This window comes from Lynx canadensis, chromosome B4, assembly GCF_007474595.2.
Source record: "Lynx canadensis isolate LIC74 chromosome B4, mLynCan4.pri.v2, whole genome shotgun sequence".
In the NCBI taxonomy this organism is placed as follows: Eukaryota; Metazoa; Chordata; class Mammalia; order Carnivora; family Felidae; genus Lynx; species Lynx canadensis.
The window spans coordinates 54,618,319-54,633,500 of NC_044309.1; the positions used below are offsets into that span (position 1 = coordinate 54,618,319).

Below are 15,182 nucleotides of genomic sequence, written 5' to 3' on the forward strand. Positions count from 1 at the left end.
AAAACAAAATCACATATATTCATACTGTTTTTCTTCAAGACTGTGTAAAATTTTATGACCAGAAAAAAGTAGTAACTTTTTATTAAACCTATTACTAAAATGTATACCCACTCACGCTTTATTTATTTATTTATTTATTTATTTTATTAAAAAAATTTTTAGTGTTTATTTTTGAGAGACAGAGCATGAGTGAGAGAGGGGCAGAGAGAGAGAGAGGGAGAGACTGAATCCCAAGTAGGCTCCAGGCTCTGAGCTGTCAGCACAGAGCTGACGTGGGGCTCAAACCCATGGACAGCAAGATCATAACCTGAGCCAAAGTCCGACGCTTAGCCCACTTAGCCACCCAGGCACCCCCAGCCACTCATGCTTTAAAAAGTACTGTTCAGGGGCACCTGGGTGGCTTAGTCGGTTAAGCGCCTGACTCTTTCAACGTTTATTTATTTTTGGGACAGAGAGAGACAGAGCATGAACGGGGGAGGGGCAGAGAGAGAGGGAGACACAGAATCGGAAACAGGCTCCAGGCTCTGAGCCATCAGCCCAGAGCCTGACGCGGGGCTCGAACTCACGGACCGCGAGATCGTGACCTGGCTGAAGTCGGACGCTTAACCGACTGCGCCACCCAGGCGCCCCAACCTGACTCTTGATTTCAGCTCAGGTCTTGATCTCACGGTTCCTGAGATGAAACCCTGCATCAGGCTCTGTACAGACAGCACAGAGCCTGCTTGGAATTCTTTCTGTCCCTCTCTCTCTGCCCCTCCCCCCGCCCTCTTTCAAAATATAAATAAACATTTTAAAAAGTATTGTTCATTTCTGCTTCTAAACTGCTGTTTAATCCTCATGTGAATATTTCTACTTTGCTGTAATTACTTAGAATTTTTAATTTTTGATATCTTTTTTTTTTTAAACATTTTTTTTTCAACGTTTATTTATTTTTCAGACAGAGAGAGACAGAGCATGAACGGGGGAGGGGCAGAGAGAGAGGGAGACACAGAATCGGAAACAGGCTCCAGGCTCTGAGCCATCAGCCCAGAGCCTGACGCGGGGCTCGAACTCACGGACCGCGAGATCGTGACCTGGCTGAAGTCGGACGCTTAACCGACTGCGCCACCCAGGCGCCCCTTGATATCTTAATTATATTAACTTACCTTACATTTTATAAACATTGAGCTAATTACTTTCCCCGAGGACCTTATCATATTTTCCCCATAAGCAAAGAAACAAAGCCGACAGTAAAGTCGATACTGAAAATAAGGATAATTATTATCACCCTTAATTCACTGAAAAGCTTTCTGACAAAGAGAAAAGACAAATGATTTTCCAGGGTTATATAATTCCTACCACTGTATAATTTCAAGAGGTGTATGGTTACTTTAATTGGATGGTGTGTTAAATTGTGCAATAATCCTTTATTCTGGGTATCTTAACTTAAAAAAAAAAAAAAAAACAACTTTAAAAACCAACAAGCCAAACACCAAACAATTGATTAAATAGTTAGCAACGGTTATGGGCTTTTGCCATTTTGCTTAGCTGCTGAATATTATGTCTCACATAGCTGCAGATGAAACTAGCTGTGTTTAAGAGAGAAAAGTATATCAAGTTTCTGGTATTATATTAGCAGGGTGTTTTCCATAATAAAGAGTATTAGAAGCTCAACAGTACTCATCAAGCTCTCTTCTAAGCATGATGTCATATTTAATCCTCATAAACCACTAAGGCTTGTATTGTGTCTTCATTTTGTGAAGGGGAAACTTGAAGCTTGTAGAGGTTAGGAAATCTGCCCAAGACCACATTCCTATTAAGTGTCTTAGCAGAGCCCTAAACTGATTCTTTATCAGTCTGACTCCAAGATTGTGCTACCTCCTGCTTTTAGAACATTTAGACTCCAGCTCGACCAAGTCAGTCCCAGTAACTACTGTCCCATATAGAGGAAAATACTGAAAAAGACTAAGTAGATGATTCTAAAGACTACAACAAAGAAAGTCTTAGAGGGTTCTTTCTTGTCTGTAATGTTTGCAACTATTTATCTGAAAATGTTTGAATCAGGCTCTATATGGCATCCTTGGATCAGCTGAAGTTTTCCCAAAGGCTTATATGTCTGGTCTCATTTATTCAATCAAATCTGTCATTCAATCAATATTTGTTGAGTAATTTATTGTTTCTGTAGCCCTCAAAGAGCTTATAAATTAGTGAGAAAACAGGTTAAAATTAGGCAGAAATAGGTAAGTGCCTTTCAAGGAAGGCATAGAGTCAGAGTGAAACTGATTTACAGAGTGGGACTGAGAATAGGGAAACATAGCTCATACTATGCAAGTGTTTATATTGTCAGTATCACTTCCAGAATGTAAGATTTTCAAGGGCAAGGACCATGATTTATTAATCTTTGTACCTCCAAGTTGTATTGTTCAAGGATCAGATGTAGTGAATAAAATGGCATTTGAACTGGGACATGAAACTTTAATTTGGGGAAAGGTTATTTTGGATTGAAAAATTAACTGCCCTAAAGAATAAGTACATAAAGTCAAATAGGGTTCCTGGGTGGCTCAGTCGGTTAAGCATCTGACTCTTGATTTCAGCTCAGGTCCTGATCTCATGCTTCATGGGATCGAGCCCCATGTCAGGCTCTGCCCCTCCCCTGCTCACTCTCTCTCTCTTTCTCTCAAAACAAATGAATAACTATTTTTTAAGTAAAAAAAATATAAAGTCAAATAGCATGTGCAGAAAAATAGCATCTGATGTGACCGTAGCAGAGAGTATAGAATTAGGAGACATAGTAAGGCAATAGACAAGGCTAGAAAGTTAGCCTTTGTCCTGTATACAGTGGAAAGCACTAAAAGGGCTCATTTAAACATATGATAAAGATGGTCTATGCTTAGAAAAAATAACTCTGGAAAAAGTATGAAATGTTTTCTGTTACTGAGCTTTTGTGAAGATTAAATGAGATAACACATAACAGATGTTTAGAAAAGCACCTGGCACATGGAAAGTGCTCAATAACTTTACCTATAATCATCATCATTATTGTTATTTCTGTTGGTATTGTAGAAAGTAATAAGATTTCATATATGGGAAGGGTTTACCATCTGGACATTTAGAGATAAGAAGATAGGATGTCTAGATGAGCACACCAAGTACGCAGATATACAAAGGGAGAATAGTAGAGGCCTCGTGATCCCGTGAAAGGTCTCCACGAAGACAGGCATGTGACTTTTCCTGGTCCTGTGGGGTCCATTACCTTCCAGGCCTGCAGTATGCTTGCCACATCTGTGGTTTACAGCAACTCTAGGTGTTTATACATATTGTCCACTTTTCCGCATGTTTATGATAGCCTGTTAAAATCTCTGTCTGGTAATTCCAACATCTAGGACATATCTGGCCCTGGATATTTTGACCATGGATCTTACTTTCCTACATTTTTGTATATCTCATTACTTTTTCCTGAATTCAGGAAAATGTGTAAAAAAGAACAAAAAGTGAGGCAAAGCATAGATAAGTCAGCAAAGCACAGTCTAGTGACAGAGGATGATAATCCTGTGATTGAAGGTGATGAGCTCAAAACTTGGTCAGATGGAAGAGTTAAAATCCATCAAGCAATTGTCTATGGTTTCTTTCACTGTCTGTTCATTTCCATCCAGACAACACTGTCCTTACATTTCCACCCAGGAAATCCTGATATCATCAAAGAAAGAGAATCCAAAGCATAAGAAAATTAATGGCCTTTTTTTAAAGCAGTAGTTATGTAGCCATTATAATTGAGGGGAAAATCGATCAATGGCTAGACCAATAAAAATGAATTTGGAAACATCTTCTTGGAGAGTCTCAGAAGACTGATATGCTGGCTGAAAATGGTTGAAATGCTATTTTAGTTAACAGAGTTAACTAAAAACTTAAAGCGACATCAAAGTCCTTTTGAACTGGCTATTAACTAAACATTTTCAGTGAGCAATTAAAATTTAAGTGAAATAGTTCTACTCTTTCTGTTTTTAAATTAATTTTAATTTTTATTTTTGAGAGAGTGCAAGCAGGAGAGAGGCAGGGAGGGGTGGGGGCAGAGGATCTGAATCAGGCTCTGTGCTGATAGCAGCAAGCCTGATACAGGGCTTGAACTCATGAACTGTGAGATCATGACCTGAACTGAAGTCAGTGGCTCAACTGACTGAGCCCCCCAGGTGCTCCTACTCTTTCTGTTTTTATAACAGTTGGGTACTATTATTCTTGTTCCCATTTCTCCCCCATATTTATTTGCCAGATTCAGAGCTTACCTGATTCTGGGTCTTGCATCAAAGACTAAATTATGACTCATCTCTTATGTTGAACTTTTAAAAAATTTTCATGTATACAATTTGTTGTTATTATGCAACATCCAAATTCTGAACCTATTGTGAGCATGAGGTGGGGGGATCTGCTGTAGAAAATGATTATGGGGGCTTTTTCTGTGAAAAATGATTAGGAGTTTAACTCAAAATCTAGTTCCTAACTACTTATGATCTATACTCACACTGCTGGGAAGGATATTTTACTAGAAAGACAGGCTGGGGCTGACTAAGCTCACATATTTCAACCAGTGAAGAGCTTTAAGCTGGTGAGATATATCCTATTTGAAACAAGTATGATATAAAAGGATATTTTATTAAGAGGATAAATTGAATTATGTAACTATATACTGTAATCATTTTTTTACTTAAAAGCAACTAATAATATCCAATGAATTTATTAGTTGTTTTTATTAATTGTTACTATATAATGGTCTTAAGTATACTGAAGTAAAATACTTGATATGCTTCTCCAATATTTTCTCTTTCACAAAAACCAAAGTCTGCTCTTTTCTGGGAAATAAGGTTTCTGAGCTTATCACAGATCACTGGTTTGCCCTTATCAGTCTACCATTAGTACATACCATCAGGAAATTTCCCTGATCTGACTTTATTTTGAATGTACATCTTATGTTTACAATCTGACCTTTAGATTAGTCTGACCTTTTTATAGAAAAACTCTCATTAAGACCACAAATTGATTTTCAAATGTTAAAGGTTGTCAGAAAGAACTTTCCTGCACTCAGAGGTCTTTGGGATAGTAGGACAGCTTACCACCACTGTTATCTAAGTGTTCATGTATTACAAACTCTCTCTCTCTCCCTCTCTCTCTCACACACACATACACACCACTCACACATGCACATATTATTTCCACAGAATCCTAGGACTTTTTTAAACTGGGGAAGTGTTTAGAAATCAACTTTCCAACTTCCTAATTTTTCTGACAGTAAATAGGACCCTAAAATGCTAAGTTGATTTCATTGGCAATATAGATACCAAATTTGTAAAAGCCTGACTTTGTGGTATTCAGATACTTTGTTGATATTATTGACATGATGATATAAAAGATATATTTTTATTAATCTGATTTAACTGACAGAAAACAAAAGAAAAAAGTCAAGACTGAATGACTTTGGTCCTCTTTAGAGTTGGGCAATCCACTAGGATAAGGAAACCCAACTGTTTGATCACCAAGGATCCACATCCCTGTTCTAAATAACCTGTCTTACTTGACCCTCCCACAAAACTCCACCTACACATTGCGGAGTTACAGGAGAAACCTGACCATTTATTCATTCAAAGGAGAGAGGAAGACCCATAGTGCAAGCTGTATGCCTAGAACCCTTGATCTGTAGCTGCCGCTCAGAGCTCGTGTGGATCTAGCATTCTCACCGTGTTTCTCCAGCTTCAGGGTAGACAGGAGTCCAACCCACCTACACCCACCATGCCTCCTGGGATCTTGGGTTTGTCGCTCCAAAGTAGGTAGACATCGGCCTGTCACCACAACACTCTACTGCACTCTGAACAAAGTTAAACTGAATCAGTTGTCACCTCAGGGGAGGCTTTGTCATGAATATTGATTAGTTAAAAGGGCATTTCTGCCATCTGGCTGGCAGATGAAATGTAAAGATCAATACTTCTCATCTTTCAGTTTCAAGGATCAGAAAGAAAGGTGGTAAGGGAGGAAGGAGGAAGGACTTTTTACCTTATCGAGATGGTTGTAGAAATCAATGTTTGCTGCACAGAGATACCTGCCAAGCAGTGTGGCATGAGTGGTAAATATTGTAGCGATAGGAAGCTTCCGAGCTCGAGAAAGGATCAGTCCAGTTCCTGCCTGCCATTCGTGGAATTGGGCAATGACATGTTTCCCATCTGCATGATCCGTCACCTACATCAGAGAAGAAGCATTTAAAACAGTTGGTAAAGCCTGACCTTGCCCATGACCCACAGCATAAGGAAAGTTATTATACTTGTTAATTTTAGCAAAATTTAAAGAGAGTTAAACATGATGTGTACAGATTTAGCAAGCAGAATTGTTTTATAGGATTTAGCTGCATGTTCATAAAACCTATGTATTTTTATGGTATAATCCTTCCTTGCAGTAATGGATCAGATTTATTTTTTGTATCTACAGCGGGGCCTCATAGAACAAATGCACAGGAGGCATTCAATAAATATTCGTTGAATGGATGAATGAATAATAGCAATAATATTCTTGAAGATCTCGCTGAGCAGCTGAATCAGTTGGGACTACCCTCTTACAAGCTTCTTTTGAAACAAACAATAAATGACTTCATGTTTTAACTCCATCTTATTTGGATTTTCTGTTATTTGCACCCAAAAACATTTTAACTGACATATTATTTTAAGAATATGGAACTGGGCAGAAGGGGACTAATAACTTGTTTAGAAGCAAATCCTAATTTAGTAAGACCCTGAGAACATAGGTCTAATCCCGGTCTAGATCTAAAACTAGGGAGGTGTCAGTTTCTTTGCCTTAAACTTACCTTGTTTCACCCTTTACATTCTACTTTTAATATTTACATCCCACTGCCATTATGACTGCCTATTTCCTCAATGAGGGAGTAGAATTGATAACGCAAAACATGTGCATTCAAGAAAACTGAGCAGAGAATTGGGAAGTCGAAAGTTTACCCAAGGAGGCAGTTCTCACATTTAGAGAACATCAGCATCACCTGGAAGGCTGGTTAATCATGGATATCTGGGTCCCATCACCAGGTAATCTGATTCAATAATTCTGGGCTGGAGGCAAGAGCTCTCATGTCTTACACGTTTGCAGGCGATGCTGCTGGTGGCCCATGGAAATACTCTTTGAGAACCACTGACTTAGGCTAGGACCTTTGTATTTCAGAGTACCTGCTCTTCAAAATTTCCTCACAGTTATTAGCAGTTGCACAGATTGGTAGCATCCAAGAGGTGACTGCAGAAACAGGGCTTGCCCAGCAGCCTGGGATTTTTGTCAATGTCTTTATTTACCCTTTGAATCAAAGAAAATTTCTGTTTCTGAAACGGCTTTATTTTAGAGAATATTGGGGCTTTATTTTCTTGCTTCTCTCCTCTCCAGTTCTCTTTAACAGAAAGGAAGAGGGCAGACACACACACACACACACACACACACACACACGCACAGACGGAAGCTGACCTCAGTCCTGGGAGGCAGTGGCTCAGGGAGGCAGTTTTCAGAGGGAGAGTTGGTTCCACCAACTGATGATAACACAAAACTGCTTACTGTCATTAAGCCAGATCTTGTCAGTACCCTCACCCTGTTCTCCTAATTCTGTCACCAACACAAGCAACGGGACTGCCCCTTCACCTTCCCCTTGACTTCAAGGCAACCTTTTTGTGGCTATTGGAATATGACTTCATTGGTAAGAAAGACTGGTCAAGGGGACACACTGCCAAGCATGCAGTTCTGTGATTTGTCCTTAGACTACACCCCCCTTTGCTAGGGATGTTCTTCCTTCACCATCTGATTTTTAAGTTAGGCATAATCATTTTGAGTTAATGCAAGGAATGCAAAAAAAAATCCTCCTGCCATTCTTTGAGAGCTTAAGAAAGTGCAGGCTTGGCTTGTTTCACAGGAATTGATTTCTAAGACTCTTGGTTTTTTATTTTTTAATTTTTTTTCATTTTGGGGATATTGCACTACTGTGGACTCCTTAGCACCTGCTGAGATCACTTCAGCCCTTAGAAAATGATGAAAATATCTAAAAGCCACTGCAACTGCACAAGTACTCGTGCATAAACAAAACCAAATATTTCAAGCTACTTTCTACTCCCATAAGTCTAGAATTCATGTACATAGTGCATGATCATCAACCATCCCAAAGGCTAGTATCTAGTTAGAGGAAAACTAACATTTTCTCAGATTCTTTTGAAATGTATTCGGACAATCATGATGGCATCATTGCATTTAGCTTAATCTCAAAATCATGGGATCATTGCTGGGCACAGACCACAATCATGTTCCTCCTCTGTTGTATGACTATATGATAAACTATACCTCTTTTAAGAACCAGGCGGTTAAAGATCCGAATATTAGCATATCGTTGGCTTCTCGGTCATGATAAGGGATGCCGACACTGCACGCTTCCCAGAGATCTCCCTTCCACCTGTCCAGGTTCCAAGCCGAAGAGCCTATGTCAAATAGCACCACGTAAGGACTCCCTTCTATCAGCCACCTTCCAAAGTACACCTGCCATATAAGGAACACATGGGCTTGCAGTAATAACAGGCAATGCAAGGGAGAAAAAGGTATTTATGCTTAGAGTATGTACACTTTATTTAGAACTCAACAGCAGATGATCCAAGCTGTATAGGAAGCTGTAGTGGTGACCCAAAGCATCTGATATTTGAGCCTGAAGATGGAATGGGCTTGCATCCATTCATCTAGAACCTCCAAGTTCTTGCTCTTCATTAAATGTGGTCATTTAAAAACCAAGTATCTAGATCATGTGGTCTTTGTCCATCTGTTTCTGATTACCCTCCTGTGACCTTGAGTTCATGGTTTTAGGATTTAATATCATGGTCTATGTTTTTATGATAGAGTCATAAGATGAACTGGTCTGTATCTTTAACTTGTAGTGGGTTATAGTGTCTATGGTGACACTTATTTCCCTATATGCAACAGGACTTGTAATAATAGGTCATGCTAGAAAAATGTGTTTCTGTGGACAAATGTATACGATTTCTTTCATTCCTTCTATCAAAAAAAAAAAAAAAAAAAGGTGACACAAAGTGTTTCCCAATAGGTTGCTGCCAGATGTCTTAACTAAATATATTGCCCAAGATACTTTATCTCTTTAATCTAGCAGCTCAAAGTCTAATCCTATTACATTCTTCAAATTGAAGTCCTTTATTCCTATTTTATTTTGTACAAGTTTTAATGTATTAGCTCTCATTTTTTTTCCAATTGTAATTATATAATCACTGTATATGTAAGTTTTAACTTTCTTTTTGGCCTCTATTTTTTCTACAGTAATTTACACATTCTTTTGTCTTGAGTTTTATTTTATGTTTATTCTCCTATTTCATGGTATGTAACTCCATACATCACTTCAAGCGCTTCTTGGAAATTGGTGAAAACTAAGAGCCTCTCATTGGGTAAACTGAATGTGTCCACATGTTTAAATATTGACCCTTGTGACTCCACCCAACGCTGAATTTGGAGAGCTTGAAAGCCCATTTGATCATCATTCTGTTGCACAGGACTCAGGAATGCATGGTGATTTCTCTCCCATCTAGCCTTGGACAACTGTGAAAGACCCCCATTATCTGTCGGTTGCTCCCATTGTGATTAGCATTTATCATGGCATTCCTCCCTTTTCAGACTGAGTTTTCCTGAGCCCCAAACAACTTTTGAATAGTTTTCTCTTTGGCACATTCATTGATTTATGTATTCATTCAATGACTAGTGCCTAATATGTGACATATGATACAGTGAGCTAGGGTCATAGAGAAGTGTTGATACTAGAGAATGTAAGCTAGCTTGTATCGGCTTCCAGTGACTTCTTGGCTATAACAGAAACATCCGTACATCAGAAATACATTTAGAACCTTGAGATCAATCAGTCCATTATGCTTTTCATCTCCCTCTTCTTTCACAAGAGCTTTAAATGCAAGCCCCTTCCAGAGTCTTATTATTTCACCCCAATAGTACAACAGGCATCCCTCTCTTATTTTCTTATGTTCTCTATGCTACACTCACTGATATATTTCCCTGGTGCTCTGTGGGAACTCAAGTTCCCTTCATTTAAATCTTCTGCATCTTAAGCCTTGCATATAACTTGTAGATGCTGCTACCCACATGGACATCTCAATGAGGGCTTCTCATTTTTCCACCCCCAGAAACTATATTCCTGGGATGAGTGTGAAGGAAGTTTGGATTTTTTTCATTACACTGAAATTTTATTATTTGTGTATAAAGACATCTTTGAAATTTATGGTATTCAAACATACTACCTTTCCTTGTTCTATTAATCATCTGGTTATTTTTCCATCTTTTTCTGGGCAATTTCAAAATCCAATATTTTATCTTACACATTTACCTCATAGTTATCTGACTTTATTAACTTCAAAGAGCTTCATGTCCATGGCATTTCAGCCACCCAAGCTCATGGCTGCATCGTTATCCTTGTCAAAACCCAAACTATTCCTCCTCTGGTATAATAATAATGGAATTATTACTTGCCCACAATGTCTATACCTGCACTTCTCTCACTCTGTTTCTCCCAGTGTGTATGTTCTTTTTTTTTTTCCTCTTCAAGACCTCCAGTTCCTGGAACCTTCCATTTTTTCCTATATCACTGCCTCCTTTCTGACTTTGCTTCCTTTTCCTATCCATTTTAGATATAACTGTCCATAAATTTCAACCATTAATTCAGTCAATTGCTTAATTACCTCCAGGACTTGTGCCACCTCATCCCATTGCTGAAATTAAACATCACTGAATCCCCAATTATTCAACTTCCTGCACTTACTTACCCTCAGGCTACTGGTTGCTGGAGAAAGTCACAGTCATGTATATTTGTGCCGCTAAAAAGTTATGAGTATACCTCAAGGTGTCCAGAAATTCTTTCATCTTCCTTTTTCAGATCTTCTTCCTCAAATGATCTTATTTTAACACTTTCCTCCTAACTCATACAAGATGACCTTCAACTCCTACTTCAGCAAGATCATCAAAAATGAGACCATCCTGCTTCTTGATCAACTTATCTCTATTTGCATTCATCCTTTTATTTTCTGTTTGAGTCAAAGCGGGAAAATAATCCTCTCGATAGTGCTTTGGATTGTGTTCCCTCTCCAATTCTCAGTGATCTTACTCTCTTCAATTGTCCATTTCTTATGAATTTTCAACTTCTTCCTGTCTGCTAGGTGTTTCCTTTTGGCATATAAATATGATCAGGTCTCACATTTAATAAAACACTAATTCTCAAAGCAATGCCATTTGCAAACTACTTAATTATCCTTTTTTCTCATAGAAAACTCTCATTGACACAGCTTCTGTACCCTTTTCCTCCCAATTCAGTCATTCCTCAACCCACTGCAATCTGCTTTAACCCTCTTCTCTCCTGAAGCTATATTTCACAAGATTACCATGAAAGACCTGAATGTTGCCAAACCCAATTTACCCTGGTTTAATCTTTCATTGACTTAATCCCTTCTTCATACTTGAAACTTACTCCTCACTTGTTTTGACCTATTCTGTTATGATAGCAACAGATTACCACAAACCTAGTGGCTTAAAACAACACAAATTTATGACCTTACATGTTTGGGAGTCAGTAATCTGAAATAGGTCTTGTGAGTTAAAATCCACACATTGGCAGAGTCGCAGTCAATCTGTAGTCTCTAGGGGAGTCTGTTTTCTGGCCTTTTCCAGCATCTAGAGGCTACTGCATCCCTTGGCATGTGGCCTTTTCCTCCATCTTCAAAACTTATTAGGCCAACCTCTCCTTCCACTGGCACATCTTCATTCTGATTCTGACTCTACTGACTCTCTTTTTAAAATTTTTTTTTTCAACGTTTATTTATTTTTGGGACAGAGAGAGACAGAGCATGAACGGGGGAGGGGCAGAGAGAGAGGGAGACACAGAATCGGAAACAGGCTCCAGGCTCTGAGCCATCAGCCCAGAGCCTGACGCGGGGCTCGAACTCACGGACCGCGAGATCGTGACCTGGCTGAAGTCGGACGCTTAACCGACTGCGCCACCCAGGCGCCCCTACTGACTCTCTTTTAAAAGGACCCCTGTGATTACATTGGGCCCACCTCAATAATCCAAGGTAATCTCCCCACCTCGGGCCCCAAATATACAAAATCCTTTTGCTATATAAGGTAACATATTTTCAGGTTCTGAGGATTAGGACTTGTACATCCTTGTTTCTGTATCACTAGCTGTGTTTCTACTTTTACAATCTCTGAGTTGTGGGGTTTTTTTTTGTTTTGTTTTGTTTTTTAATATAGATGTTCTAACATGTTGACACTCCCCTCAAGGTTTGGCTCAAAACATCTGCTTTTAGTCTATAAACTTCTACTGAATAATATTGTCAACAGCCATAATGTCAACTACAATTTAAACACAAATAACTTTCTCCCAAACATCTCTATCCTATACTTTTTGTTGAGCTCCAAACCTATAACCCTACTGGACATTTCTTGATGGTTTTCACAAAGTGCCTCAAATGTAACCTATTTACACTTAAATTGATCATCTTTCTCACAAACCCAGTCCTTTTCCCTAAGGAGATAGTCTTCTCTTGTGAGGTCATGTGAATGGTGGTCTGTTCTCGCATAACAGTTTTACTAGGTCTTGCTGGGTGAAGTGTCAGTCGGTGTCCCTTACCTGGCAGCCATGTTTATTCATTGTATCCACTGCTCTTCTGATAGCATCATTTATAGGTTCACACCGTTCCACCTGAGTCTTCATATTATGCTCAAAATAGGGGCCAATCAGAAAATAATTGTCTCCCCATTCATCTGCTGTGGTTTTGGCCTTCGTCTGAATCACAGTATAGATGCCACCAACTGTTGAAAAGGAACGGTTCTGTTTATCATTCAGGTTAGTATTTCATTTTAAGTGATGAAGGCATGGAAATGAGTCCTTGTTTTTAAGTTAGCATTTAGGATTTATCAAGCACAAGAGTTTATTTAACTTTCTAAAAGAAAGTTTTATTTATTTATTTAAAAATATAATTTATTGTCAAATTGGATTCCATACAACACTCAGTGCTCATCCCAACAAGTGCCCTCATCCATGCCCATCACCCACTTTCCCCTCTCCCCCCATGCCCCATCAACCCTCAGTTTATTCTCAGTCCTTGAGTCTCATGGTTTGGCTCCCTCCCTCTCTGTAACTTTTTTTTCCCCCTTAAAAGAAAATTTTTAAAGGACACCAACAAATAGTTACTATTTCGTTCAATTCAATGCATATTTTAAAGCCTTTTCTGGGTGCATGTCAGAGAGCAGTAGGTTGGCAGCAGCAGAGAATTACAAACATTTGAAGGAAATCTGAAGAGATGATTGGAATAGAGCAGTATGTAGCCTAAAGCTCTATCCACACTGAAGGGTCAAAGTTGGTTCCCATAGCCATTGTCACGACACACACCCTCAGCAACAGTTTTCAACTTTTACTCTTGCAGTGGTCCAAGAGGCCAGAGTATGTCCATGTAACAGCCATTGCTGAAATGATGACCATGTCTCTCAAGATAAAGAACCACTTACCTTCAAAAGTAACTAGCAAGGTACCTTTTGGTTAGAGAAAAGAGCTGATAGATTTTGAGGTGGGATGCTTGGCCCAAACCTCGTGTCGAACCCAATGACACAAATTTTCACATGGTATTTCATTTTTCTCCTCTGGCACTGATGTCATGACTACTAAGACACAGGGCCAAAAAAATATGTACACTCTTGGGAAATATGCACACTCTTGGATCCAGCATGTCTACATTGTTCTGGGAAATAAGAAGAGTGCCAAATGATGTCTATTAAGATATTTATTGAAGCATTACTGTGGCAAAAAAATTGGCAACAACTTAAATTGAACTAGTTAATTCAACTTGTCTAAGGCTCAGTTAGCTCTTCTGTTCAGTGGGGATAAAATATTACTTAGCTTGGGGGCAGAAGGCAGGTTGTAGCAGAAGTATCCCAAACTAGGGCTCATTTGAGTAAATACTGAAAAGGGTGAAGAAATTAGGCAAGCAGCTATCATGGGGAAGAATTTTTTAAGCAAAGAGAAGAGTTACACCCAAGGCTCTAAGTTGACAGCACAGCGTGCAAGGGGAGAGTAACAGGATGCAAAAGGAAAGGTTTGAGAGGCAGGTAGGTAGGAGGAATAGGGAGGACCAAGGGGAAGACGACCTTCGTAAACTCAGGCAGGATATCTGGTGCTGGCTGTAAGCAATCATGTTGTATGAGAATATGAAAACAGTCTGAACCAACTTCTTGAATAATTCTTTGTCCATGAGCTATAGGTGAGGAAACAACTCAAGAAATGCCGTGAGAAATCACAAAGCTAACACAGATCCTGGCACCAGTCTTCAGCTCTACTTCCTGGAGCAATTTTATTACTTGTATATTAAAAAGAGAGATTCCTATTTTTCATCTCAGGTTTTCATAAGTTATTTCAATTCATCAGGATAGAGCGTTCGATAGCAATTGCATCTCTTAAATTGTCTCGGTAATTTAGGCTTTAAATAATAAATCTTACCAGTAGTCACAATCTATGGCCAAAAGGTAGAATTACCATCTGCAAATTTTTCTTTACACCTGAACCTCAAAATATACTTTTGGTTACATTATTTTTAAGAGGTGAGACACATAATGCAAATGTTTGTACTATTATATGAGACCAACAGGATTCATTAATTCACAAAAGAGAAGAGTTAATATAATTTCCCAAATGTAAATATTATATGCAAGTAATTTTCATATGAGTCTACATAAACTTATTGTCTTTAAGAACTTCGTCTCTAAGAAAAGACTTTATGACTATAGAAAATTTAGAGAAATTTGAAACTAACTTGAACAGAGAATGGTAAGGACATTATCAATCACATTTCAGATGCCAGGTGATGAGAATAGCATGGAACACATGAAGACAACCTGTAAACCTTGCCATCAGAGACTTCTACACTGGACCAGGACCAACGGGATTCACTTACCATCAACAATGAATCTGAGATGACATACATTGAGGCCAGCACCAAATATGCCTAAATATTTCTCCAAATTCCAGAAAATTTTATGAACTGTTAAAACCATTTCTTGAGGAAAACAAATTTAGAGAAATAATTTGCAAGAGTAGCTAAAACTTTTTTCTTTATTTTTTATTATTATTTTTTTTTAATTTT

The 15,182-nt window shown here is 38.6% G+C and overlaps 1 protein-coding gene across 1 annotated transcript in view; it reads right to left on the minus strand.

Moving 5' to 3' along the window:
* The window catches only part of GYS2 (glycogen synthase 2), a 56,029-nt gene that overhangs the window by 29,140 nt on the left and 11,707 nt on the right, over window positions 1-15,182 (minus strand). The window contains exons 2-4 of the mRNA XM_030322088.1: window positions 12,677-12,858; window positions 8,338-8,529; window positions 6,019-6,201 (exon numbers count right to left, since the gene is read on the minus strand). Of these exons, the coding sequence (XP_030177948.1) occupies window positions 6,019-6,201; window positions 8,338-8,529; window positions 12,677-12,858 (557 nt within the window). The remainder of the gene's footprint in view (window positions 1-6,018; window positions 6,202-8,337; window positions 8,530-12,676; window positions 12,859-15,182) is intronic.